This window comes from Seriola lalandi, unplaced genomic scaffold, assembly GCF_002814215.2.
Source record: "Seriola lalandi dorsalis isolate HSWRI2012SDOR001 ecotype SW California unplaced genomic scaffold, Sedor1 jcf7180002054505, whole genome shotgun sequence".
NCBI classification, from domain to species: Eukaryota; Metazoa; Chordata; class Actinopteri; order Carangiformes; family Carangidae; genus Seriola; species Seriola lalandi.
Genome location: NW_019525058.1, coordinates 119,982 through 144,634, shown reverse-complemented (window position 1 = coordinate 144,634; position 24,653 = coordinate 119,982). Strand labels below are relative to the sequence as shown.

The 24,653-nt window shown below is 39.5% G+C and overlaps 2 protein-coding genes across 2 annotated transcripts in view; both read left to right on the top strand.

Annotated features, from left to right (window-relative positions):
* The window catches only part of LOC111660082 (uncharacterized), a 21,920-nt gene extending 6,615 nt beyond the window's left edge, over positions 1-15,305 (top strand). The window contains exons 10-24 of the mRNA XM_023413216.2: positions 3,173-3,317; positions 4,526-4,662; positions 5,683-5,794; positions 6,392-6,455; positions 7,737-7,940; positions 8,130-8,275; positions 9,418-9,536; positions 10,163-10,284; positions 10,426-10,523; positions 10,829-10,965; positions 11,261-11,385; positions 11,620-11,765; positions 12,330-12,432; positions 12,908-13,044; positions 13,490-15,305. Of these exons, the coding sequence (XP_023268984.2) occupies positions 3,173-3,317; positions 4,526-4,662; positions 5,683-5,794; positions 6,392-6,455; positions 7,737-7,940; positions 8,130-8,275; positions 9,418-9,536; positions 10,163-10,284; positions 10,426-10,523; positions 10,829-10,965; positions 11,261-11,385; positions 11,620-11,765; positions 12,330-12,432; positions 12,908-13,044; positions 13,490-13,616 (1,922 nt within the window). The 3' untranslated portion in view covers positions 13,617-15,305. The remainder of the gene's footprint in view (positions 1-3,172; positions 3,318-4,525; positions 4,663-5,682; positions 5,795-6,391; positions 6,456-7,736; positions 7,941-8,129; positions 8,276-9,417; positions 9,537-10,162; positions 10,285-10,425; positions 10,524-10,828; positions 10,966-11,260; positions 11,386-11,619; positions 11,766-12,329; positions 12,433-12,907; positions 13,045-13,489) is intronic.
* Positions 15,306-16,494: 1,189 nt separating this feature from the next.
* nudc (nudC nuclear distribution protein) lies at positions 16,495-22,157 on the top strand. The gene is made up of 9 exons (XM_023413220.2): positions 16,495-16,682; positions 17,261-17,338; positions 17,446-17,658; positions 17,757-17,837; positions 17,928-18,041; positions 19,758-19,952; positions 20,057-20,140; positions 20,284-20,402; positions 21,884-22,157. Exons 1-9 carry the CDS (start codon positions 16,608-16,610, stop codon positions 21,933-21,935), a joined length of 1,011 nt encoding a protein of 336 aa, XP_023268988.1. The 5' UTR covers positions 16,495-16,607; the 3' UTR covers positions 21,936-22,157.
* Positions 22,158-24,653: the final 2,496 nt, after the last annotated feature.

Here is a 24,653-nt window from a genome sequence, read left to right as displayed (position 1 = left end):
TCAAACCTCGGATAAGCCATTACAGGTGGGTTTGTTAGGACATCGACTAGATGGTCCAAAGCTTTCTGGTGAGTATCAGTCCACACTATTTTCTGGTGTGGGGGAAGCTGTCCTACCTTTGCTGACTTAGTGTTGGACTTCGGCTTAGGATTTGGGGCTGCGTCTGCAGAGAGCAGGTCATACAAGCATTTAGCATGACGTGAAAAGTCTTGCACATAAGTTCTGTAGTACCCCAGGAAACCAAGAAGTTTACGCAACTCTTTAATGTTTGTGGGTGGTTGTGTTTTCAGTGCCTGCACTGCAGCTATTTCTTTATTGTCCATTTTGTAGCCATCAGCTGAGATCACTTTTCCCACATAGCGCACCTCATTTTTAAACAGGTCACATTTGTCTGGCCTCAGCTTAACTCCCCAGGCTTGCTGACGCTTGAGAACTGATCTCACATCCTCCACATGCTGTTCAAATGTTTTGCTGTAGACTAAAACATCGTCTAAGTATGGAATACATATTTTGTCTCTGAGATCTTCCAGGCTCTCCTCCATACTACGCTGGAAGACTGAGGGTGCATTTGTGAGCCCAAATGGAATCCTGTTCCATTCATACAGTCCCCATGGGGTTGTGAAGGCTGTGAATTTCCTGGAGTCCTCACTGATGCTACCCTGATGGTAAGCTTTGCCTTGGTCTAGTACAGTGAACCAGGCGTTCCCGCCAAGACCGTCAAGTATCTCCTGAAAGCGTGGTATAGGATGCCTGTCTAGGATTGTCTTTTTATTGAGCCCCCTGTAGTCAATACAAAGTCTTAGGCTCCCGTCTCGCTTCCTCACACACACGACTGACGACGCGGGGGAGGTGGATTTACGGATGAAGCCTTTGTTCAGCAAGTCCTGTATGTGACGCTTCACCTCATCATACAATGGTCGAGGTATGGCATTTTATGTTTTGACTACTGGAATGTCATCAGTTAGCTTAATGTCCATTTTCAAATTTTTTATGTTGCCAACCTCATCTTTGTGCCTGGCAAATGTACTGGATTCCTCCCTTAGCATTTGTTTGACCATTACTTTTTGTTCGCAGCTTAAGTGATCAAGATTTACAGGTGGATCCCACAATTTGTCTTGAGGCTCACCCTGAGACTTTTCAGTTGTTGAGTTAGATGGAGCCTGGGAGTTTTCAATTACCACAGCATTAATCTGGTGTTTCTCTGGGGACACCGGATAACAGTCTGTTATTCTCTGGATGCTCCCTAACACAGTTTTAGCTGGGATTGTGATGTCATGATGCGTGGTGTTTTCCACATATATGTTCACTCTACGTGAGGAGCAGGATATGTTGACCAGCTGGCCTGCTATTTTGAGTTTTTCATCCAATGACAGGTTCTCCTCAGGTTCAAAAAGCACTTCAGTGTTTGGTTTGAGGTCTGTTTTGACAGGACAGCTGATGCACTTAATTTGTCCCCCTGAAACTACAACTGATGTCCTACCTGTTTTGAAATATGTAGCATCTTCGTTTGTGGCGCCTTGAATCAGGTTTAAAAGTGCTTCTGCCTTTCCTGTGCCTAGTCTCAGTGAATTTCTGAGCAGCTTTACTCTGTCACTCGGCTGGACCTGATCCTCTCTGTCCATCATTATCTCCGCAATAGCATTAAACCCTATTATGGGCCTTTGGACTATGTCCCTGCTCACTAGTACTGGAACTAGTATCTCATCAGACCCTGATGTTTTGGGTTTTTGGATCGTACAAGCTGAGGTTAACTTCCAACCACCCCTCAAATGGGATTTCTGAGCCATTGGCTGCTCTCAAGTCTAACAGTTCATCCTCACTTAGCAGGTCACTGATAGGACGTATTTTTGTATCAGGTAGGTTGTCGGACTTCCATGCCTTACTCATTATGGACACTTGTGCTCCGGTGTCCCACAGTGCCTGAGTCTTTATGTTGTTTAACTTGAACCAGACAAGACACTTTTTGCCTACCAACTGTGCAACTCGTTTGCGTTTTGTGAGAGGGTTATGTGTCTGAGAGGGTTTGTCTTTACGTTTTGTTCTTGGCTCTGCAGGTGCTTGAGGGTGAAGATTAGGTTGATGTTTTGCTGCCCCCTGCTTAGCATTTGTAAGTTCTGGTGGTGAGTTCACATCAAAATTTGGGTCATTCTGGGACTTTGGGTTAGAGGTGGTGGTGCGTCCCACAGTCACAACCTCTGCCAGTTTCCCTGCGGTTTCTGTTTCTCTCCTACTCTGCACCCCTTAGCCCAATGTGTGGCACTTCCACATTTAAAACAATGGTTACAGTCCATCCTGTCCTGTTGACATGCTACACAACGTCTCTTGGGTCTCTTAACAGCATTAGCAGGTTGCTTTGTCTGATAATCATCAGTAGTTTTCCTCTCATGTTGGGCAGATTGTACTAGCAATGCTACTTGGCCTGTGAGCTCCCTGATAGCTGTGTTGCTCTCCTCTATTTTTGTAAACAGGGAGTTTTCTTTGGTTGGTTTGGTAGGTTTAGCTGAGGGTGAAGTTGTTAGAAGGTTGTTCTCTTCCTCACTTGCTTCCACTAGCTTCAGACTTGCCCTGTGAACGGCCTTATTTGTGACTTTAATCTTTTGTACCTGCTCATTTTCATTATACTGAGCACTCTGCATTTTTTGCAGCAGCTGTTCATCACTACTCTTTTCATCTTGTAAATACATTCTCATCTCTGCTCTTATGTTATCATTTGACAAGCCTGTCATGATAGACTGAAAGCACTGACTCTGGACCTACTCTTTGTTGTATTTCAGGCCAGACTGGGCGCGCTCAGATGCAAACAGGACTTTTTGGCGTAGATCAAGCACACGGACGAGGAAATCAAGGGGTGTTTCACCATGTCCCTGCACAGCTTCTGTCAGTTGTTGGTACAATACTGTTGCATCTTTTTCTGCATAGTGAGCCCTTAAGATTTGTCTCAGAGTGGCGAGAGTGAGATCTGTTTTTCCCTCCAAGTAGCTCCTTAATTTCAATCCAGCGCTCACAGAACGTATCACTGCCTCCACAATTTCCATATCAGGATATCCCTTTCTCAAACCGCTTTCAATCTGGTGCTCAAGGCTGCTAAAGCTCAGAGTATCTTTGGAGTTTGACTCACCAACCTGTCCATTAATTCGGAAGTCTTTCCGGAAACCACCATGGGTGTGAGAAGCACAGCAGCTGCTCGTGGAGTCCCTGCCTCGGCGCGGTGTCCCGTTGTCCCGTACCGCCTGTCCCTGCAGCGACGACTGGCGCGGTGTGCTGTCTCTGTGTTCACCTGACGTGATGTCTGCTGCTTGGGCCACCTCCGACGTCGGGTCCGCTGTCTGAGCCGCACCCGCTTCCCCCTCGCTGACTGCAGGTGAAGAGACGAGTGGCGCTGATCCCGTGGCGTCGGTCTCTAGTCGTCCCTCAAGCAGAGCTTCCAGTGTGTCGTTTAAATCCAAAAGCACAGACATACCTTCGTCCTCCCTGTCCAGCAAATCATCACGTTCACAAAACTTTATGACGTGCTTGACAAGTGCACGACGAGTTTTGCCTTTTATTTCTTCCTGGTCTTTGCCAGCAATTGCACAGCACTCACATACTCGGTGAAGTTCTTTCACAGTCAGTTCGAGTAACTTTTTTTCAATTTCTAGCAGATACTCTTCTCGGTGCTCCGTCATATTGTTTTGCTAACACTTTGCACTTCGAAAAAAACAATAAAACGGGACGGTGTCGTACTAGCTTCACTTAGCCGCCAGCTAACCGAAGTAACTGCTCTCACACACCGGTGTTTTACCGTGTTTTTTTTTCTTCAAAGCCGAGGAGTTCTCCGTCGTGAAGCAATATTGATCTCGGTGGGACCTCCAAAATGTTAGACCACTCACACGGACGACACTCGTGGTGTAGAAGAATGTTCGTTTATTGACTTCACCGGCAAAAACTCAGCAAAACGGCAAGAGTAGCAATACAGCAGCACCAGGCACCTGCGTCAACACTTCGTCCGGGCTCCGACTACCAACTCACATACATGTGTATTTCCACGTGATGTGGCCTGTGGCTATGTTCCATAAAACAAACTACTGCCACCTGCTGGCGGGTGTAGTCCATGAACTTGACCTTTTAACCACAGAAAAACACTGTTTTTAACACTAAATAACCATACGATGAAATGAATGTATTTTAGCACATGTTATAAAACATTAACCCCTTACAGGTGCCACACATGCTTAGCTTGTGTAACAATGTTTAACATTGCAACAGTACTAGCTAATATTAAATACTAGCTAATGATGATTATAGTAACTGATTTTTTGTTAGCTGGTGATTTTCCAAAGAGATCAGTTCTTTTCTATTTGATATAGACTCTTAGTGTTGGCAGTATTCTACACTACTATATAAACTCACTCAACACATTGGATACAGCTTTATGAATAATAATTAAATAAAAAAACTTAACTGCTGCCCACTTTGCTTTGGTTTTGTGCTCAGATGGCACAAGAACGCAGTAACATGTACAGTAATTTGTGTGTTTAAATTACAGCTTTCACATAAGTACTGGGAAGACTATTGGAAACATGGCAGAGCAACTTGAACATTTCCCTCTACTCAAAGTATCTCCACCACTACGTTTGAAGGATCTAGGAGTTCAAGACCCATGTCTTGTTTTGCTGAAAGAAGGTACTACATAAATCAACAGGGTGTTAGTAAAAATTAATATACAGACATTTGTGTTGGTGGATCTGGTGTTGTAACAGTCTTAACAGTGATTTCATAAATGTAGGCCTAAGTTATGTGCTACAAGGGCAACAGAATGTTAGTCTCAGTGAAGGGAAACAGTGTAGGACATACAGCACAGTATAGGCAACACATGACCCTTCTCTTTAATGCAAAAAAAAAATCTGAATTTGGTGCTTGACGAAAGACACAGAATCCATTTTTAAATTTTCAGGGGGGATACTTCACTTATGTGCTTGTAACAAAAGCCAGTGTCCCTTGCCTGGTGGTCTATTAAGACCCCAAGAACAACATGTTAATTAGGAGTAAACACTTCCCTATTTACATTCCCTTTGGGAGTGAAATTAAACGTAACATAATTGTTTGATTCTCCAAGCTCAACACAAATGATAACATGCATATAGGAAATAGAAAGTAGAAACTGTTTTACAAGGAAAAGATGAAAGTGAGAAGGACATGAGTGCAAGTAAGGGAACTGAGATGTATCCATTGTCTCTAGCGCATTTTGAATATTGAATAAACATGAATTGCAACATTTTCACAGCGCTTCTATACAGACTGCTTCACAATGTGACTCATTCATCCACTCTCACACATGCTTTCCACCAATGGCAGCAAGATACAATGCAATGCTGGCCTAACCATCAGAGGAAATTTGGGGTTCAGTGTGCGAGGACATGTAAATATGTGGATATGAGGAGCTGGGTTTTGCAGATGGTCAGATGATGTGCACATGATGATGCTCACCACAGTTTGTTAAACATTTTGTTAAAAGTTTAAGTATGCTAAGATACCAAGGTATATGGTACTTAATTTGAAGTGAGGAGCTACAGGATTGCCACTGATCTACCGTACCAGTCAAAAGTCTGGATACATTTTTTCATTCACTTGTACTACATTACTATATGTGTAATTTTATTGTTCTTCCTTTTTTTTTTAACAAGTACCTTTTTTCTTTTGCAGATAGTGTTGGTGTTTATCTGAATAAAAACAAGCTAATACCTGCAAGGATTCAGGTGTATAACTGTCTGACTGGCAAAACTGAAAATGTGGATGTGAACAAGTTGGCAGCACAGTGAGTACCTCAATTTTTTTGTACTATTCCAAATCTATAGGGCAAATCAACATATATTGATGAAGAAAAGTTTAACTTGTCATTTATACAATCAAATCCACAACTGTACAGTGGCTTGAGGAAGTATTCTTCACTTTTTGCACATTTTATTGTGTTGAAGATTAATTTGAAATGGATAAAATTGCCATTTTCCACATCAATCTACACTCACTAACCCATAATAAATCAATCAATCAAACTTAATTACTGACTTGGGGTCCAGATAAAAGACATTACATAGATTAAATTACATACAAAATCACAATAAGACAACATGGTAAATCCATATCTACGTGTGCAAAGCTTGTAGAGAGGAAGGAAACCCAAAGCTGTAATTGCTGCTAAAGATGCTTCTGTAAATGAGGTTTCAGTGTTTGATAATTAATAAATTTGCAACAATTTTATATGTATATGTTTTCACTCTGTAAGTATGAATTATTGAGTTTAGACTTGGGCAAACATGGCAATTTTATCTGTTTAAACTGAAACACAAAGTCTGGATACTTAAAAAATAACAAATATCTTACCTTATAAATCAAATGTCCACATTTTGTGCAGAACTGGTGACCATAGGGATGATGATTCATTTGTCACAACCAGGACTCCAAAAGAGGCCATACTGGTAATTTTGATCATTTGCTACTCTATCAATATATACATACACACATTTTTTTTTTTAATAAATAAAGGTGTTAGATTTGTGCAATGTCAAAAATCTTTTGAGAAGTGCTATACTTGCAGAAAGTTTTAACTTGGATTGTATTTGAAAATTGTTATAAATCAGTTCAATTCAGATCGGTCTGCATAAATCAGACTCAGGCGGAAAACTGAGTGCAGACATCTGTCTTAGCAAGTTTCCAAACACTTTAAAGAGGAACTAAACTGTTGACTCTTGTTTGTACTACAGGGTGTGTCAGTACATTGTGGCAGCAGTCAGATTATGGACACATGTTCTTTTTAAGCATACAAAAAACTCGGTATGGGGAGTGTTGTCAGGCCGAGACTCAAAGCAGGACTCAGATGCAGAGATATTAGAAAACCAAAGGCTTTTATTGAATTCACTGGAGACCTCAGACAGAGTGACAAACCAATGGCTATGAAAAAACTAGACACTAGACTCTGAATCTTAAGAACAAAAAACACTCCAGGAGGAGGAAAAAGGTATTACTCAAAAGAAACAAACCAATAAACACAAAACGCTCCGTACTGAGGAAAACCCTGACTATATAGAAATAAACCAAAAAATAGTCTACTCACGCTACTAAGCGGAGGATCTAGAATAAATAAAGAATTGGGCTATATGAAATGAAAATCACTCTTAAACGAGGAAAAACAAAGATCTATGAAAACATGCTAAGGTGAGAACTACAAACAAAAATTCACTCTTAACGAGGAAAAACAATGATCTATGAAAATATGCTAAGGCAAGAATTATAAACAAAAAAATCACTCTTAACAAGGAAAAACAAAGGGCTATGAACTTTAACTAGGGCAAAATTTACAAACAAAAAAATCACTCTTCTCGAGGTACATAAAGCTTACTTTGGCGACTTCTATGGCTGTGGACATGGACAAAAGGCTCAGGTGCAGGATGAGAACGAAGACACTCTGGCACAAGACAAGGGGAACACAGACTATTTAAACACATGGAGGGAAATAGGGGACAGGTGGAAACACTTAGGGCAATCAGACTGAGACACATGAGGAAGGGCAAGTGACCTGAAACGAGAGGAGAATTACTTTTCAAAATAAAACAGGAAATGACAGCACAAAACAAACCCAAGACAAGACAACCTCACCACGGTGTGACAAGTGTAAGGGCACAAAAATACAAAAGGTCATCATTTAAGATCACTATGACATAAAGTACAACTCAATCATTTCTAAACATTACTTTCATCAGGTGCTGATAGACACAAGCTCATCCATGGCTCATAAGTGTTACGGGAGTGTGGAAATACAGAAAATCCATGCTGTAAAAGAGCTTTTTGGAAACTTTGCAACACGGAGCATGGCTTATGATTTCTATCATGTCATTGGCCTTGTGAAGTTTGACTCTACAGTGACAACGCTCCACACATTTACAGAGACGCTCGAAAAGTTTAAGGTAAATACAGTACTTCACACAACATTAATTATATCAAACTTACCTTTGTTCAGTTCTGTAGTGTGCATCTAAAATACCAGTTGAGGATTAAGATATGGTCTTTCTTTCCTTATGCCATACAATATGGGTTCTTGAGCATAATACAATGGGCTAATACACTTAAATAGATACAGTTGTTCCCTTTCTTAGGAACACGTGCACACTCTTGAGGCCACTGGAAAAACAAAGTTGTACGATGCCCTACAACATGGAATGCTTGAGCTGGAAAAAGTGAAGAGGAAGTTTCCAGACTGTAGACTTCGCATTCTGTGTCTCACAGATGGACATGATGTTGGGTAAAATCCTTTGTTATGCTAGTTAGCTATGATGCCCTAGGTTTATTTGCACAATAATAAAACATACAATGCAATATATATATATATATATATATATATATATGTATATATATATATATATATATATATACACATATATATATATGTATATATATACGTATATATATATATGTATATATATATATAAAGAAAAAAATGCACATTGTGCCCCTCTAGCTACTTATTCTGAAATGACCCAAAAATGTACATGCGCCAATCAGTAGCTGTAACAAATTTTTGACACCATTTCTTCTCGTCCAATTTTTAAATGTTCTCTCAATGAACATGGTTAACAATTGAGTTGGGTTTGTGATATTAAAGAGCAAGGCCAGGTCTTCAGACGTCTTAAGTCACTGAAGTTTTAAACTTTATACTTAGAATGAATCATGATTTATGATGATTTATTGAACTTGTGAACATTGTTTCTCTAAGACGTTTAACTTAGCATCCAAAGGTAGGTTCATTTATCATGCAGCTTAGCTTAGTTGTTAATGTTATTCCTTCAGTTGTTTCTATTTCTCATATTTTGGGGCAGTGATATTGGATATTGTTATCATTGGGCTGACTAACATGCACTGGTGCTTTCTACAATAGATGTGATATTGGCATTGTTAGATTGACATGGTCTCACAAACTGTGATTGTGATGCATATAGATGAGTGTTACTTGTACAGTCAATGTTTAATGTTGTTTTTTATGCTAAGTATTTTCATGTTATTGAGTCAGTAGTAGCTCATGTTCTTTTGATATGCCATTTTTCATCTGAGGCCTTATGTCCCCACCACTTTTCAACATGACGGTTAGAACTAGATGTTGGTTTAGTTAAGGGTTAGGATTAGGGTTAGGGTTAGGTATTTAGTTGAGATGCTTAAGCTTGGGGTAACAGGCTATTGAAAGCCTTTTGTCATTGAAGGTCCTCACAAGTATGGAGGTACAAATATGGCTTTCTTAACTGGTGATATAAAACTAGTATCTCGTGTTAAACTGAGGAAAACATTGAGGAAGCAGTTGTAATCATGAATTGTTGCTCTTTGCATACAAATATAAAACACCTGTGTATTATGTGATGTTTTATGAGAACATATCTGAATATTTGTCCGTAGATCCAAAAACAAGCCAGTGCCTGTTGCAGCCTCCCTGATAAAATCTAACATCATTTTGGATGCGATTATTCTTGGAAATGTCCAAAACAATTGTCTCCATGGAATCAGCATTGCAACAGGTAAGGTATGAAATCCATAAAAGCCAGTTTCCTTTCTTTAAACTGGCTTTTATGGAAAACCATGGGTAAACATTATGATCCATATTAATAAAACTCCAAAATAAACCATGCTCATGTAATGTTAATGTAACCCTCAGCTAGTTGACCAAAATCAGGAGCCAATGGCAAATATGGGCAGCAAAGTCCTTATTCAGGTTTAAAAACACATAGTCACCAATATGAAAGCAGTAAGAATTGGTCTTTTCAGAGGGGTGATGGAGACACGAGAACAACACTTTGAAAACTATACTGACAAAACAAACGTTCGGCTTAAGGCAACAGAAATGATCTGGTAGAAGGGAGATGGGAAATTACCTGTTTTTATACTAGGGTGTCATACACTGAGACAAAATCAAACAGGATGTAAAGTAACACAACAGAAAAAACGAGAAAGAATGACCAAAAGTACAAATCAGTGCTGTCCAGTGAAATACAAGTCTCTTTGCTAGGTTGGGACTGACGCAGTTGTCATTTTTGAGCACCCATGGGTGTGTGTTTACACTACATTTAAAACCTAGGTAGCTACAACTATTTTTAATCAAACCCCCCCACACACACACACAATTTTTAAACTGTCTTTCTTTTAGGGGGTTGCTGTTTCAATCCAAAGACAAGCAAAGATGGTCTCAAGCTTTTTGAGATAGAGACTGTTCTTTCTTTGGAGATGAGGAAACCCAAGAACAAAACTGACCCATCCTCCATCACTGAAGTTAGTACACTGATTGTTGTCCACGATACTATTTGAAATGCTCAGAAAATGAGAGTGAATCACAGTAATCTATTAGAAACAATCATCAGCATCACAAATTACAATGATATCCTGGTTTATGTCCATTTGTTATTTTTCCAGAGTCTTTTAACAGGGTTCTTTGCTACACATGGGTACGATGAATTTCCAGAGGCTACCTTACCAAGCCAGATGTGCAGTAAAGTGACAGTGACAGAAAAGTAAGTGACAGAATAGGCTTCTTTCATACATAGTTGAAATATGCTTCAACTGCAGCGGGGTTACTATTTTGGACAAAGATTCTTCAGAGGATTACTATGTCAGCTAAATTGGATATTACACAGACTTTATACTAAGGAGCTGGCATAGTAAAGTCTGTTACCCTGGGTAAATAGCTTATGTCAAATAAGCTTAATTGCAAACTTGTTTTCTCTTGCTGTAAGTACATGGACATCACACTTAGCTGTCTATATTTTAAAATATTACAGAATTGTATTAATTCTAAAGCACTAATCTTTCAAACTAGTGTGCTGAAAAAGAAGATCCTGGAGGCCAAAGATGGACGTTTCATGGAAAAGGACAGACGTATCATGGAAGAGCTGAAGAGCCTCCATTGTCACCCACATCCCTACTTTACTGTCTTTCCATCTGAATCTGACTTCAGTAAGTGGCATGTTTTCTTGAAATTTGTTTTATCCAAACTTGTTATCCCTTGTTTTTGTTTTTTTTTTTTACTTACATTTTTATTCCAATATTTTATGTTGAGTAGTTTCTTTTTTGACATGGCAAATAATTATTATCTGTCTCTGTTTTTTTGTCCAGACGTAGTGCATTAAAATTTTGTGTTCATATTTTAAACCAAATTCAAAGTGTGTAAAGGCTTCTGTAGTATATCAACACTCATTTTATTAAAATAAATATTGGATGTGAACTGTTTTATCTTATTTTAAACTTTTAGCATTCTGGAAGATTCTCATGGAAGGACCTCCTGACACGCCTTATGAGAAAGGAGTCTTTGAGCTGTTTTGCCAATTTGGTTCTGACTACCCGGTGAAGCCTCCAACTGTTCGCTTTGTCACACGCGTATCCTGTCAAATAAATAAAGTTGAAACATACTATATTAAGAGCTTTATAGGTATTGTTCTGTATTTTCCTATTTAAAATGTTTTTAGGTAAATACAAAGTAGTTTACTAGAACTAGTGTTTCCAAAAGCACTGTGTAATCTCTAACAAAGAAATATAACCTGAAAATTACTATAATTGTAAGTAATGTATGTGCTTTAATTGTATTGTATCATTTTCTTAACACGAAAAAAGATCTACCACTGCAATATCAACAGTGTGGGGCGCATCTGCCACAACATATTTGACCGGAACTACAATTCCCTAATCACCATGAGAGATATCCTTGATGCTGTGTATGGACTGCTGATTGTCCCTGAGCCTCAAGATCCATTGGACAGGTAAGACAGCCCCTACACACACCCATGGTACACCCACACATCATTAGGCTTCATCTTAAGACTGTGTTAACATAAACAGAATATACTTGATAAATTAAGTACATTTGTCAGGTACAGCCACACAACTGCTGCATCACACATTGTCTAATCGTTGTCCTCTGACACTTGAAAAAAATACATAGTATTATGAATTAAATGAGGAGAAAGCTGGATATAGTCACAAGTTATACTGTACATATACTGCTGATGACAGAAAAATCGAATCTAATGTAAAAATAATTATCAGTTGCTTTGTCTACACACTTGCTACTCTTTCCATCAGCCCATACTACGTACAGTACATACAACACTGAACCATGTTGTCATGAAATAAGAGGCCACAAACTTTCTACATAACTTTTGGTGCCCTGCCCTGAAAGCACTAATGTAGGGGCAAAATAAAAGTATGAATTTCATAAATATACTGTATGAAGGAAATTTGTAACATGTTCGTGCAAACAGCATATCCATTTGTTGTTAGGTTAATGAAACATTTGAGTAAAATATATGTCCTTTTTGTGGAAGCATTCTGGCTGAGGAATTCATGACCAGCCAAAAGGTTTATGAAGAACAGGCCAAAAAACACACTGAGGAAACTGCTGCGCAATCACTGGATGATATGGAGAAGGTAAATTAACTATAGTATTTTGAAAGGTTCTCAGGGTAAAGGAAAAATGTAAGGAACTTGACAATAAAGCATGCAAGCAACTGAAGTTATGAATACCTAAAACTCAAAGATTGTATCTTCTCTCTATCTCATAATTATGATATACTAGATTTTAACAACGTGATACTAAGTTATAATTATAAATATTAAGTTGTACTTATGGGTTACTAGCATGTTCAAAGATTTGGTTTCAAAACCAGGACTTTGGTGGTTCTTGTTTTTCTGAAGAGTATGCAGAGATAGTGCACATAGAGAAATGCCAAAAAACAACTGAGGAAACTGCTGCGATTCACCAAATGTCCCCAGCTGGACTCAACTATAGTATTTTGAAAGGTTCTCAGGGTTATACACATTAACATGCATATAATGTATCACATGCTATACATTTAAAGAACTGTAACCTCTTAATACTTACTCTCTACTTCTGATGTGAAAGAAATTGGTGGAGCCTGGGACTCAGTTTGTACCCAACCATCTCATCTGCCCACTCACCAAGAAGATATTTGTTGATCCTGTGAAAACAAAACATGGAGCAGTGTATGAACGGAAGGCTATTGAGAAACACCTCAAAAAGTAAGTCAGTTTATTAGTTTATTATTTATCATAAACTATACTAACATAAACTGTAAGAAAAGAACAGAAGTTTCTGAGGAATCAAGTTGAAATAATTAAAACTTTTGGTCATATTAAAAACAATCAGTATCATTATATTATCCAGGAAATGTTGAGGAACATCATGGAGGTAATTAAGAGAAAACTTTGAAATGGGAATTTACAGAGGGGGAAAGTAATTTCAGGACCAGCCACTCCTCCCACTTTCCAACATTAAAGTACTGTATGTATCTAATTTGTTTTTCCTTCTTTGTGTTGTCAGTTGGGACCAATGTAGTGTGTTACACATGATAAACATATGTTAATATGTTAGTATGTAGTCAGTATTGTTAAAATTCGTCAAAAAGAAAGGTAAGGTTCAAATGTGCTATTGTGCATTTTTCAGTGACTAAACACTCTTTTACAGAAGCAGATATGATCCACTGGCCACCCCAAACACCATGCTCCGAAGAACTGATCTTAAGACAGACAATAACATGAAGAAAATGGTGACAGAGTATCGTTCAAATCAAATTCAGGAGACCAATGTGTAGCAAAAAGTTGGGAGCTACAACTGTACATCAGTTCCACATACAATAAATACAGTATGCCAGTGAGAATAATAGAAATAATGGGGGAAAGTCAGCTATTACGCTGAGTACAAGTTAATGTTGTCACATTATTTAACTGAGAAATGTAAATGTAATCATTGGCTTGTTTTTCAAATACTTTATTATTTTACTTTATTATTCTTTGAGTTGATATACAACAACAACATTTTATCTGAATGACTAAAGCTAGTTTGACAAATTTGTTAAACCTGTTGACTTTGTGTCCCTAAATTAGGCTGGACTTAATCAAATCAAATAAGCCTCAATGCCCTCAATGTAAAATCCACCCTAAAACATTTTTGTCATTTCACATGGCAAACACCAAAATATCAGTCAACGTTCTCAAGCGCTGCCGGACACATCTGTAATGATAGAAAATTAACAGGATTGAGTTTTATGAATTTATAACTGAATTTACCTTTAACTCAAAGTGCATTAATAATAGGGCATGTTGTATGTCAGTATACCTAATGGTTATGATATAGAGTTATGGACCCAAAAATGTCACCCCTCTTACTCTTCCCACCAGCAAACTATCAAATGGATAGGAAACAGACCAGCTTTTAGCACATCAGAGAGATGTACAACCGGACCATGGATCAGATGGTCAGCTCCAAAAGATCAACAAATGGTCACTAGGCAAAATTGGAGTAAACAACCACAATCTCAATTTTTAAAAAATATGACCATCTCAATATCTGTATTTGATTGGTACTTATATAGGAAAGGTAACACCAAAAGGAACGTGATTATAAATAAGGTGTGAACCCTGAACGCTCTGTGTCACACATGCACACACAAAGTAGTGTTTGTGATGATTGTTAGCTAAAGTTTAGATAACACCACAATCACCAGCCACATTCTGATCCTGACTAGTAACCAGCAGTTAACTCTTTTTATACACATATTCCTTATTTCTGAAATAATATTAAACTATCCAACTATTTTGTAACCCATGTGGTGTTTTTATGTAATAGCTGAATCACACGAGTTCTACCCTATAAAATGGACAAACTGTAACAGATGTATTTTAAGACGATATCTTTTGTGTGACCATACTGTCAGCATCTTTCATACAAAGTAACAGACATTGAACTTTCACAATAATGTTTTTGTATTATTATAATCAAAGGACTACTGTGTAACCCACATTTATTTACTATTAGCTTTGGGAAACATTTATTATGTTGTTTGACCAGTTAACCACTTGCATTATGCTCAATTAAAGTTTTCAATGATATAATATGAAATCCACATTTGTATTGTTCCTTTCTGTCATTATTAGCTCCATTCGGTTTATATGTTGTTTCATTTGTTGTTCCAGTCAAGAAAATCTCCAGCTACAGTGCAACCCACAAGTAGTTTAGATCTTAATATACTGCTCATGACTGGGTTGATGTCAAGATATTATTTTACCATTAAATTTCACTAGTAGATGTCTTAGTATCATTTATAACCGTATATTAAATAGTCAAAACATATTCTCTTCCACCATTTCCCAATTCATTACACTGATGGTTTTATCCGCTATTGATTACACTGTTATTTTTCCCAACTTTTCATCTCGCAGATTATCAAATATTGCATTTATCCTGTAGTAGTAGTCAATAAATAAATGTCTTTACTTAATCTAGGTTGTTGTACTGTTCTGTTCATTTGAAGTAGAGACTGGAGATCCATTGAATCGAGAAGTCATGGCCTCTGATGTTAGAGGGATCATATTAATCAATAACCATGGGTGCAGCAGATAAGGATAAAGTGTACATAATTACTGTACAGGTGATATATGAAAATGTGCAACATCACAAGTTTAGAAGGGTATCACACACTAACTTTATGCTTGGTTCACTTCTAAAACCATAACTCTCAAATAACTTCCTTCACTCTATTCTGGTAATTTTAGTCACTTGCTTTAACTGATCTTGGTAGTTTCAGCCCAGGCAAACAGAATTGCAAGACCACAATATGATCTGTTTTATAGCGTAACATCTTTGCTCATTGTATATACTAGTATTGACCACAAATTGTAGCCGAGTTTACTGATTAGAATAGATTATACAACAGTTAGTTCCGACCAAGTAATTTGATTGGACGAGAAACATTCCATGAGTGCTGATATATACAAAAGCACTGGGACCTTTAACTACATGTATCACTCCGCTTTCCAGGTGTTCTACTAACCGTTTATTAGCGTTACAGTAACGGTCGTCATCTATCTTAGATTGTAACAAACTTTGCAAAGATGTATATGTTTCCAGAAATACCATTTGAATTAAATTATGTATGATCGTGGGAAGAAGATGGAGAGAAGAAAATAAGCCTGGATACTTCAGCGTACACCTCTAGGTGCATTCATATGGCATCGTCAGGTCAGGAAAATGTTTGCGTTGCTTAGCAACAGTCCAGTCCAGTCCAGTTTCCAATCGACACAGGTGATACTGCTTAAATGAGGGAAATTTCCAACTGATTTCACAAAAACTGGAGTAAATAGTTCTTATATTCTTATATTATTTTATTCATATAGAGTTAATATACTGTAAAAACCCCAATGATTAAAAAAATAAATAAAATCAATTTTTTATTGTTATAAACAATTTCTTTATTTTAATTACACTACAAAATAATGACGGTTAACATACAATCGCTTAAAATCATATTTACAATAAAATCATTACTTTCGATTTTTTTTCCTCTAGAAAGTTCTCATTCTTACCGGGCGCATCAGTCCCTCCCTGACACCAGCAATCACTTTATTGGTAAATTCAGCTGTCATTTAAAATTCCTTACTCCAATTGGCCCAAACAAGTATGGGCGGGGCTTGTTTCCAGGAAGTAAGTGGCGTGTCAACGGCCCTCACATTGTCGCTAACTCAACTTTTCGGCTCGTCATTCCGTTAGCTAATATTTTTATTTAACCTTTTCTTATCTCACAAACATGGGAGACGATGAAGAAAAGTATGACGGGATGTTGCTGGTTATGGCGCAACAGCACGAAGGAGGGGTACAGGAGGTAATTCACTCTATTGCTAACGTGCTAATGCTTTCGTGCGAGTGTAGAAGCTAATGTAGTTAGCCTGTAAGCTAGTGGGCACACCTCGTCTGTTAGCATTGAAATAACGTCAAAGCAAATGTTTTCAGCTCTTTTACAGATTTAAACTAAGGTGTCATTACGAAAACGTCTCATGCTGAACAGATCACAACCTTACGTCTGTCATCGATGAGGTGTTGTGGGGAATTCGACGTACATGTGACTAATAAAGCAGCAGGACATTTCAATAAAATCTCTTATTTGTTGCTAAAAACCCATTTTGTAGATTGCCTATTTTCCTGAATAACGTTCCAGTTTAACATTTGTATATAGCAATGAGTTACTGGGTCTTAACTAAGTGGCTTCAAGTGGTCGAAATTTCTAGAAGGATCATTACCCCCCCCCCCCCCAATTAACACACATTTCTTAGCTAATAATAGAGGAAATGTTTAATTATCAAAAGGCTGAGAGTCAGTAGAAGGATGGAGATGATCAAGCTCAATAGGTTTCTTTCATTATTCTGTTTTATTGTTTGTGATGGTTTGCTTTTCTCTCAACAGTTAGTAAACACATTTTTCAGCTTCCTCCGCCGCAAAACTGATTTCTTCACCGGTGGCGATGCAGGTGCTGCAGAGAAGGTGAGTAACATCACTGTAAACACAGCCTCTATAACATTTGGGACTATGTTGTATAATATAGTAACACAGGCACATCTTCACCTATGACCTATTTCTCTCCTTTTCAGTTAGTAAAAGATGCTTATGCCCACCACAGTAAGCTGGCGCTGAAGGTCCACAAAGAGAAGCAGGTGAAAGAGGAGAAGGAAAAGAAAGAGAAAGCCGAACGAGCTGCCAAGCTAGCAGAGCAAGAGAAGAAAGAAAAGAAAAATGAAGACGGTCCCAGAATTCAGGAACTGACTGATGAGGAAGCAGAGAAACTTCAGTCTGAACTTGACGAGGTGACATTTGGGTGCTTTGATGCTCTGTCACAGGAATAACTGCAGTTGTTCTGTCACATGGATTAATTAATTTATTTTTGGTTATTTTTTGTTTATAGAAAAAGAAAGAAGAACAGAAACTGGAGAACGCACCAACAAACGTCGAACAGCCATCTGACAAAGAAGAAAAAGAGAAGGGGGTGAGTGAACAGTTGGTTAAACAGTTTAGTGTCCATGAGCAGTTAAATCTGATTCTGCTGATTTACCTGTCTTAATTTCCTTGTCCGCAGTCTGACTCAGAAGGAGAGGAAGATGAGAAGGACAAAGACAAACTGAAGCCTAACGCAGGAAACGGAGCGGACCTGCCCACCTACAAGTGGACACAGACCCTGTGTGAAGTGGATGTGAGTTCCTTCTGACCTCAGGATAAAGCTTTGACTTATCATTTCTGTGGAATCCTTCTGTTTCACCATCTAAGCCTCTCAGGAGGTGTTACTGATCATCTTCCTGCTCAGGCAGCCAGATGTTTTCGACTGTGACATCATGCGAGGAAAGGTGTTGTCATTCAAAATAGATTGCACAATCTCTTTTATGTGGAATCCAGTCTCTGTATTTTACGCCTCACAGTAGACCCGCACCATCTGAGGAAAATTTGGCATGAGCGATGACATATTGAAGTGTGTGCGCCAGTTCTGCTGAGCTAAGCTGAATGAAGAACACAGACAAAGGTCACTGTCAGTCATCTCCTCCGTCCTCCTCCCTCCGCTGCAGGTAACGCCGCTGAGAGGAGGGGCTTCTGTCTCAGACTGGCGCTGCACCTTGAAAACCCTGTGACCGCACGGCGTGTGTAAAATAAAATGTTTTTCTCTAATTCATCGCGTTTCAGTCTTTTGCGATGTGTTAATTGCACATGTTCATATCGCGATGACGTGTTATATATTAACCGGTCAGCTCTAGTATTAACATGCGTCTTCAGTGATCCGGTCACAAGTGGACAGCTCTAACGTCAGTTCACACCTGACTTTAAAATGCGTCTCCACATGCGTCTCCATTGACCACTTGTGATTGGATCTCACTTCCCCGCTTTGTATGCGAATAACCCCTCCGCGACCCGCTCGCTCTCTCTCTCTCGCTCGCTCGCTCTCACACACACCGTAGACTGTAAATAAAGATGGACGTAGCCTCCGTGACGTCACCCATAGGCTTCTGGAGAGCGGTTTTGAAGCTCAGAGTGGGCAGTTCCGTCATCGCCCTCTTGCCAGTACCTGACTCCGCCCCTAACTCCCAGGTAATCCAAAAATGGGCAAAGAGGAGGGGCACGTGTCAAGCCGAGACTCGCTGTATGGTCACCCACCTGTCACTCAAAGCGGCACGCCCTCAGTTACGCAGATCTTTAAACCTCATGAAGGAGGAAATTAGCCCTGGAGAGAAAAAATGTTTTTTTGTACCAGGCTGGAAACGTGTTTATTTCTGCTGTAAAGTTGGATGTTGTAACGTGGGAGTCTGTGAGGATTGACCCGCTTTTGGAGCCAGATTCAAGCGGCCATTCGAAGAACTGCAGTTTTTGTTATTTTAGTTATTTGCATAGAAAGCGGAGAAGTGAGATCCGATCACAAGTGGTCAATCGAGACGCATGTGGAGACGCATTTTAAAGCCGGGTGTGAACTGACGAACCGAGAGCTGTCCACTTGTGATCGGATCTTAATACCAGGTCGGAACCGGGCCTATGAAACTGGGGCGGGACTAATCGGACTGTGTCGGAAGACGTCGCTAGAGTAGTAGCGTTCACACTGCCAAAAGAATGTGGACACCTGTGGCCCAGACCACCTCTGAATGCGTCCTCAATGCATCTTGGGTGCGTTCACACCAGGGTTGTGTCGATGGAGGACGATTGTTTTGTTTTTTTGCTCGCCTATTCAGTTCACGCAGCAAGTTAATGAATTTACTCCTTTTATATTTGCAATTTTCAAGCAATATTACACTTGATATTAACATCATTTAATGTAATTTACTACCACAACTATTGTCATCCTCCTGTGGGAAATCCAACAAAAGAATGAGAGATATGATAGCATCGTCAGAATCTAACATGTGTTACTGCTGATACCCTCCTCCCACAGCTGGCCGTGCCTTTTGACGTGAAGTTCCGCATCAAGGGGAGAGACGTGGTGGTGGACATCCAGCGACGCTCCATCAAGGTCGGCCTGAAAGGACACCCTCCTGTTATTGAAGGGCAGCTCTACAACGAGGTGAAGGTGGAGGAAAGCTCCTGGCTCATCGACGACGGCAAGGTGGTCACAGTGCACCTGGAGAAGGTGAGAGAGGAGTCGCTGTGGACGGATCCCAGCCTTTTTAATTATGCATCTCCTCAGCTGTAATGACGTGCCTGGTTTCATTCGAGTCTTTCCTTTAACTTCAGATTAATAAAATGGAGTGGTGGAGTAAGATCGTTACCACAGATCCAGAAATCAACACCAAGAAAATCTGTCCAGAGAACTCAAAGGTAACAGGCGCCATGTTTAAGCCTTTAGCAGCAACTGTGTGTTTAATAAAAGTGACAAAAAAAGATTACTGACAAGCACTCCTTAGTTTTCCCGCTCTATAACCCCCCCTCCCTCCCCTGTGTGTGTGTTTCCTGCTGAGCAGCTGTCAGACCTGGATGGAGAGACGCGTGGTATGGTGGAGAAGATGATGTATGACCAAAGGCAGAAATCAATGGGGCTGCCTACGTCTGAAGAGCAGAAGAAACAAGACATTTTTAAAAAGTAAGTTACATCACCTGCGAACAATACACCTGTTCTGTTTAGCTCATGTTTGATCACGGAACTGTAAAGATCTTTTTGACAGTAACTCTTCAAAGCAGACCGTGTAGTCAGAGTGCGTCTGACGGGAGCTTTATGGTGCACAAAGCTTTATTTTATAAGAGCTGTGAATCTGAAAGATGCCTGTGTAGTTTAGTCACCTCCTTCTGCTCAAGGCCAGGCTCACCTGCTGTAACTGTAGGTAATAAAAGAGCCTGAAGCAGCTTCACAACATGTGACTGTCTCAGTCTCAGCACCAGTTAGCAGTGACACTTCACGGTGGTGGTACATGCTGCAGAGGACATGATGCTCTTCCTTCTTATTATTTCTTGCTTTTTAAGGCCGTTGTTTGCCCGTTTTTTTTTTTTATGCTGGCGACCCCCGTGTTTAATGTCACAACGCTATGAATTTTGGGTAATTCCCTCAGGCAGCGTCTGCAGAAATGTGGTCTTACAGAAAGTGTGCATAAAGGGCTCAAAGTGTTGCTGCTAGAGAGCCGTCGTGCCCTCGATGGTTTGACAGTGACCCTCACAAACTCACAGCAGATGCGCCTCCAAGTCTGTGAGGGGGGGGGGGTTGGGATGATGTTCCCTGTGCTGAATTTCCTCGGTCTAACAAGCTTCAAGTCTCTGCGGGCTGAACTGAAACCAAAGACTATTTCAAGAGTAAAACCACCTATACTTAAAGACAATGGTCAGCCATAAAGTGGAGTAGATCCCATTCATAGTCAAAGGTCAGAAACATTAAACCACTGTGCTGCTTTAATCTGCGTATTAACGGAGGGTGATTCTCCCTCCGAGCTGGATTACTGTTTGTCGAGTGTTTTATGGAGTCGGTAGTCCTTGTGGGACAGCCTGTCATGTCATGTCAAATATTACACAGTGCAGCAGCTAACTGAGATACAATCCTGGATGTGGGCTAACGTCGGAGCTGGCACCGACATGAAGGACGCTCTCCTGTCACGACCCCTCTCCCTCCTCCGCGGCTCAACTGTCTGCTCGTTATGTTCGAGTCCACTTCCTCTACGAGCTCTTTAAAAGCTGCCTGTAAAAGCTACTGTGCAGTTTTATAAGAGTTAAACAATACAGCCGTGGAGATAACTGGTCTCGGAGTTTCTTTTTATTGACACAAAGTTCACATCTGTGTCTGTCCAGTCGAATGTGTCGTCTGATGGTGTCACTGCAGAGATCATTTACTGGTTGAAAAGATTTACTCGTGGTCCAGAAGGAGGTGCTACAGAGCAAGAGGAAAGTTTTATCAGAGTCAAACCAGTTGTGTTTGTGATATTAGGAATAAAGACATGAAGAGAAACCAACCAACTAACCAACTTTTTTTGACTAATTGAACAAGATGCATTAAAAAGTTATTGGAATCAGATGTTAAATAAAAGTGCGTCTTGCTTTGGTGGCGACGTGTTAACTGTTCCCTTGTCTCTGTCGCTGCAGGTTCATGGCTCAGCACCCGGAGATGGATTTCTCTAAAGCCAAATTCAGCTGAAACTCTGCTGTTGTAGAGTCCACATCAAGATTCATGTGAATCGCGTCGGAGCCAACGTCAGGCGCCAACCAAACCTCCCTCCACGTCTTCTCTTCATGTGTTCTCGTGTTACGAGAACAGGTGCGATGACTGTAACGCCCACGTTCTCCTTTTGCATGTCGTGCGAATATTTAAAGATGTCTGGATTTCTTTTTTTTTTTTTAGTAAATGAATTTAAAATCAGAGTGATGCCATGTGAGTGATTATATTTAGCGCACAAGGTTGAACACCTCACCTGAGCTGTCACTTCTCTGAACGAGCAGAATTCAATGGAAAAAAGAAAAGTTTAAATGCAACTTTTTTTTCCTGCTCACTTTAGTGTCTTTACTGCCTGTGAATTTGAAAGTTCAAAACCCTGAAGAGTTCAAGGCCAAGAGAAGTGATTTCTGCCGGCGCTGTGAGTCACTGAACTCAGCCATGTGTTATGTTTGGATCGCATCCAAAGGCCACTGGCCGATATTGAGAACAAGTTTTTCTGAAAGTCACCTCACACCAGGTGAATTGCATAATAGTAGAAGTCCTGACGTGGATGTCAGAGATTTCTAAGTGTATATTTAAAAACGTGTCACTTCAAACAGTCAAATACTGAGAAATATTTGCAGTTGTGTGTGTTTACCAATTAAATGTGCAGACATCAGAGAGACGCGTTTTCAACCACAAGGGAGCAGCAGTGTTTTCCTGAAAGAGTAAAGAGGCTGAGTGTTACCTGGTTTAGTTAAAGTGCAGTGAGCATATTAATGTGATGGATCGTCGTAAGAAGATGATCCTCAAGTGGAAGAAATTATAATTTATCTCATAATTTGAAATGAACAAGTTGAGATCTGGGAGGCGAATAAGGGCTCAAACTTCTGTGAATTATAAATTATAATGAAGGCGCCTTTTTCAAGTGACTTACTCCTTCTAGTGTTGGAGCAACTTTAAAGAGCAAGTGATCACATGAGTAATCACATGTGCACAGGGCAGTTATTGCCAGTCAGATGCAAGAATTTATTATTCCTCCTACCCATAATCCATCAGAATTTAACCATAATTTCTCTTGTACTTTATTCTGCACAAACGTATATATTTTTTTTTTTTTCTTGTGTGTTGCTTTCAACATGTTAACATCCCAGTAATCTGATATATTTACAATAGTAACATTATGGCATTTATATTAATCACAATAATGAAAAAACTGATGAAACAACAAGAGTTTGGTTGCAATGGGGAAATAACACAACATCTTATAAGAATGCAGCAGCTGCAACTCGTATTAGCTGAGATTATTCTGATTTATGCATATTATATTACTACGCACATTGCTTCAGGGTTATGAGTAATAATATGTTGCTCAGTAACTCCAAAGCAAGACTCAGAAAGTGTGCGTTCACCTCCGTCTGTGCACGGCACTCATAAAGGACTCATGGAGCTCTGTTAAAGCTGCACTCGTTTAATTTAAGTCCTGGTTACTCGATTAAATGCTTTTAATGTAAAGCAGCAGCAGAAGGAAAACATTAAACAGTGACGTCGATATCAGTGAGATAATAATTAAAAATTATTTTATTTTGTTATTATTTTATAATTTAAAATACCTTTTTAAATTAGGAACATTTTAAGTTAAAAGAAATTTGATGAATAGTTAATATTTTTAACAGTGTGTTTTACATGTAGCATCACACTCCTTTAATGTCACGATGAAGAGTTTAAAAAGAGAAATTGATGCAGGTGTACTAGAGATGTTGTAGCTTTTATTCCACTGATTCATCTTCCTTGTCAAAACATGGTGGCTACATTACCCATAATGCACCTCGACTCAACAGTTTGATCAAAGATTGGTGCGTTATGCTAGTAGCTAGTTAGCTAGCTAGTGGGTGAGGAGCTCGGCATGCCCAGGTATTTTAATTTTTTAATTTTGATTAAATGTTTTATTTATTTATTTTATTTTCATTTTTAATTTGTATCAGGGACCACGTACAAAATCACAAAAAAGATAAAAGATGCTTGTAGCTTTTAGCTAGTAGCTCATTTCCATCTGCAGTTACAGTGCAGCTGAGGGTTTATTGACATGACCGTATAAATACAGATGACAAAACATATTAATACTACTACTAATATTTTGCAAGAAGGAAGGAAGTTAATCACAACTGATGGAGATGAGTGAAAATATATAATACCAGTAGCATTTTTTTCACAAACGCACAATAACACACTTAATATGCACAAACACAAAACAGAATACATATGAAAATACATGTAAACTGATGCTCGACTCCAGCGACGTGTCACTGACTCTACACAACATTGTTTTCAAAACCCCCCCGAGGATAATCGGCGTACACCTACCACCGGGTGAAGAACATGGTTTCTCACTCAGACCACACTGGATATCATGCACCTCTGCTAAATGTTACTTCACTGAGGACCAGTTTGCTTACAAGTCTTCCCCGCTCGTGTGACTGTCCACAGCTAACTTGGACTGGAGCTGTCAGGATGGTGAGAGGCTGTCGCCATCACTGTGGCGACCGGAGGAAACATACATTAGCTTATGCCGGCTAGCAAGTCCTCCTAATGTGTGAAATTGCTCATGTTGTTCAAAAACACTCTTGGCACATCTGTCTCATCGGGGACTGTAGTGTTTTTGTAAAGACTTGTCTCCTGATTGCAGAGCGCAGGTCTCCATGTTTTAGGCCCCTCAGGTAT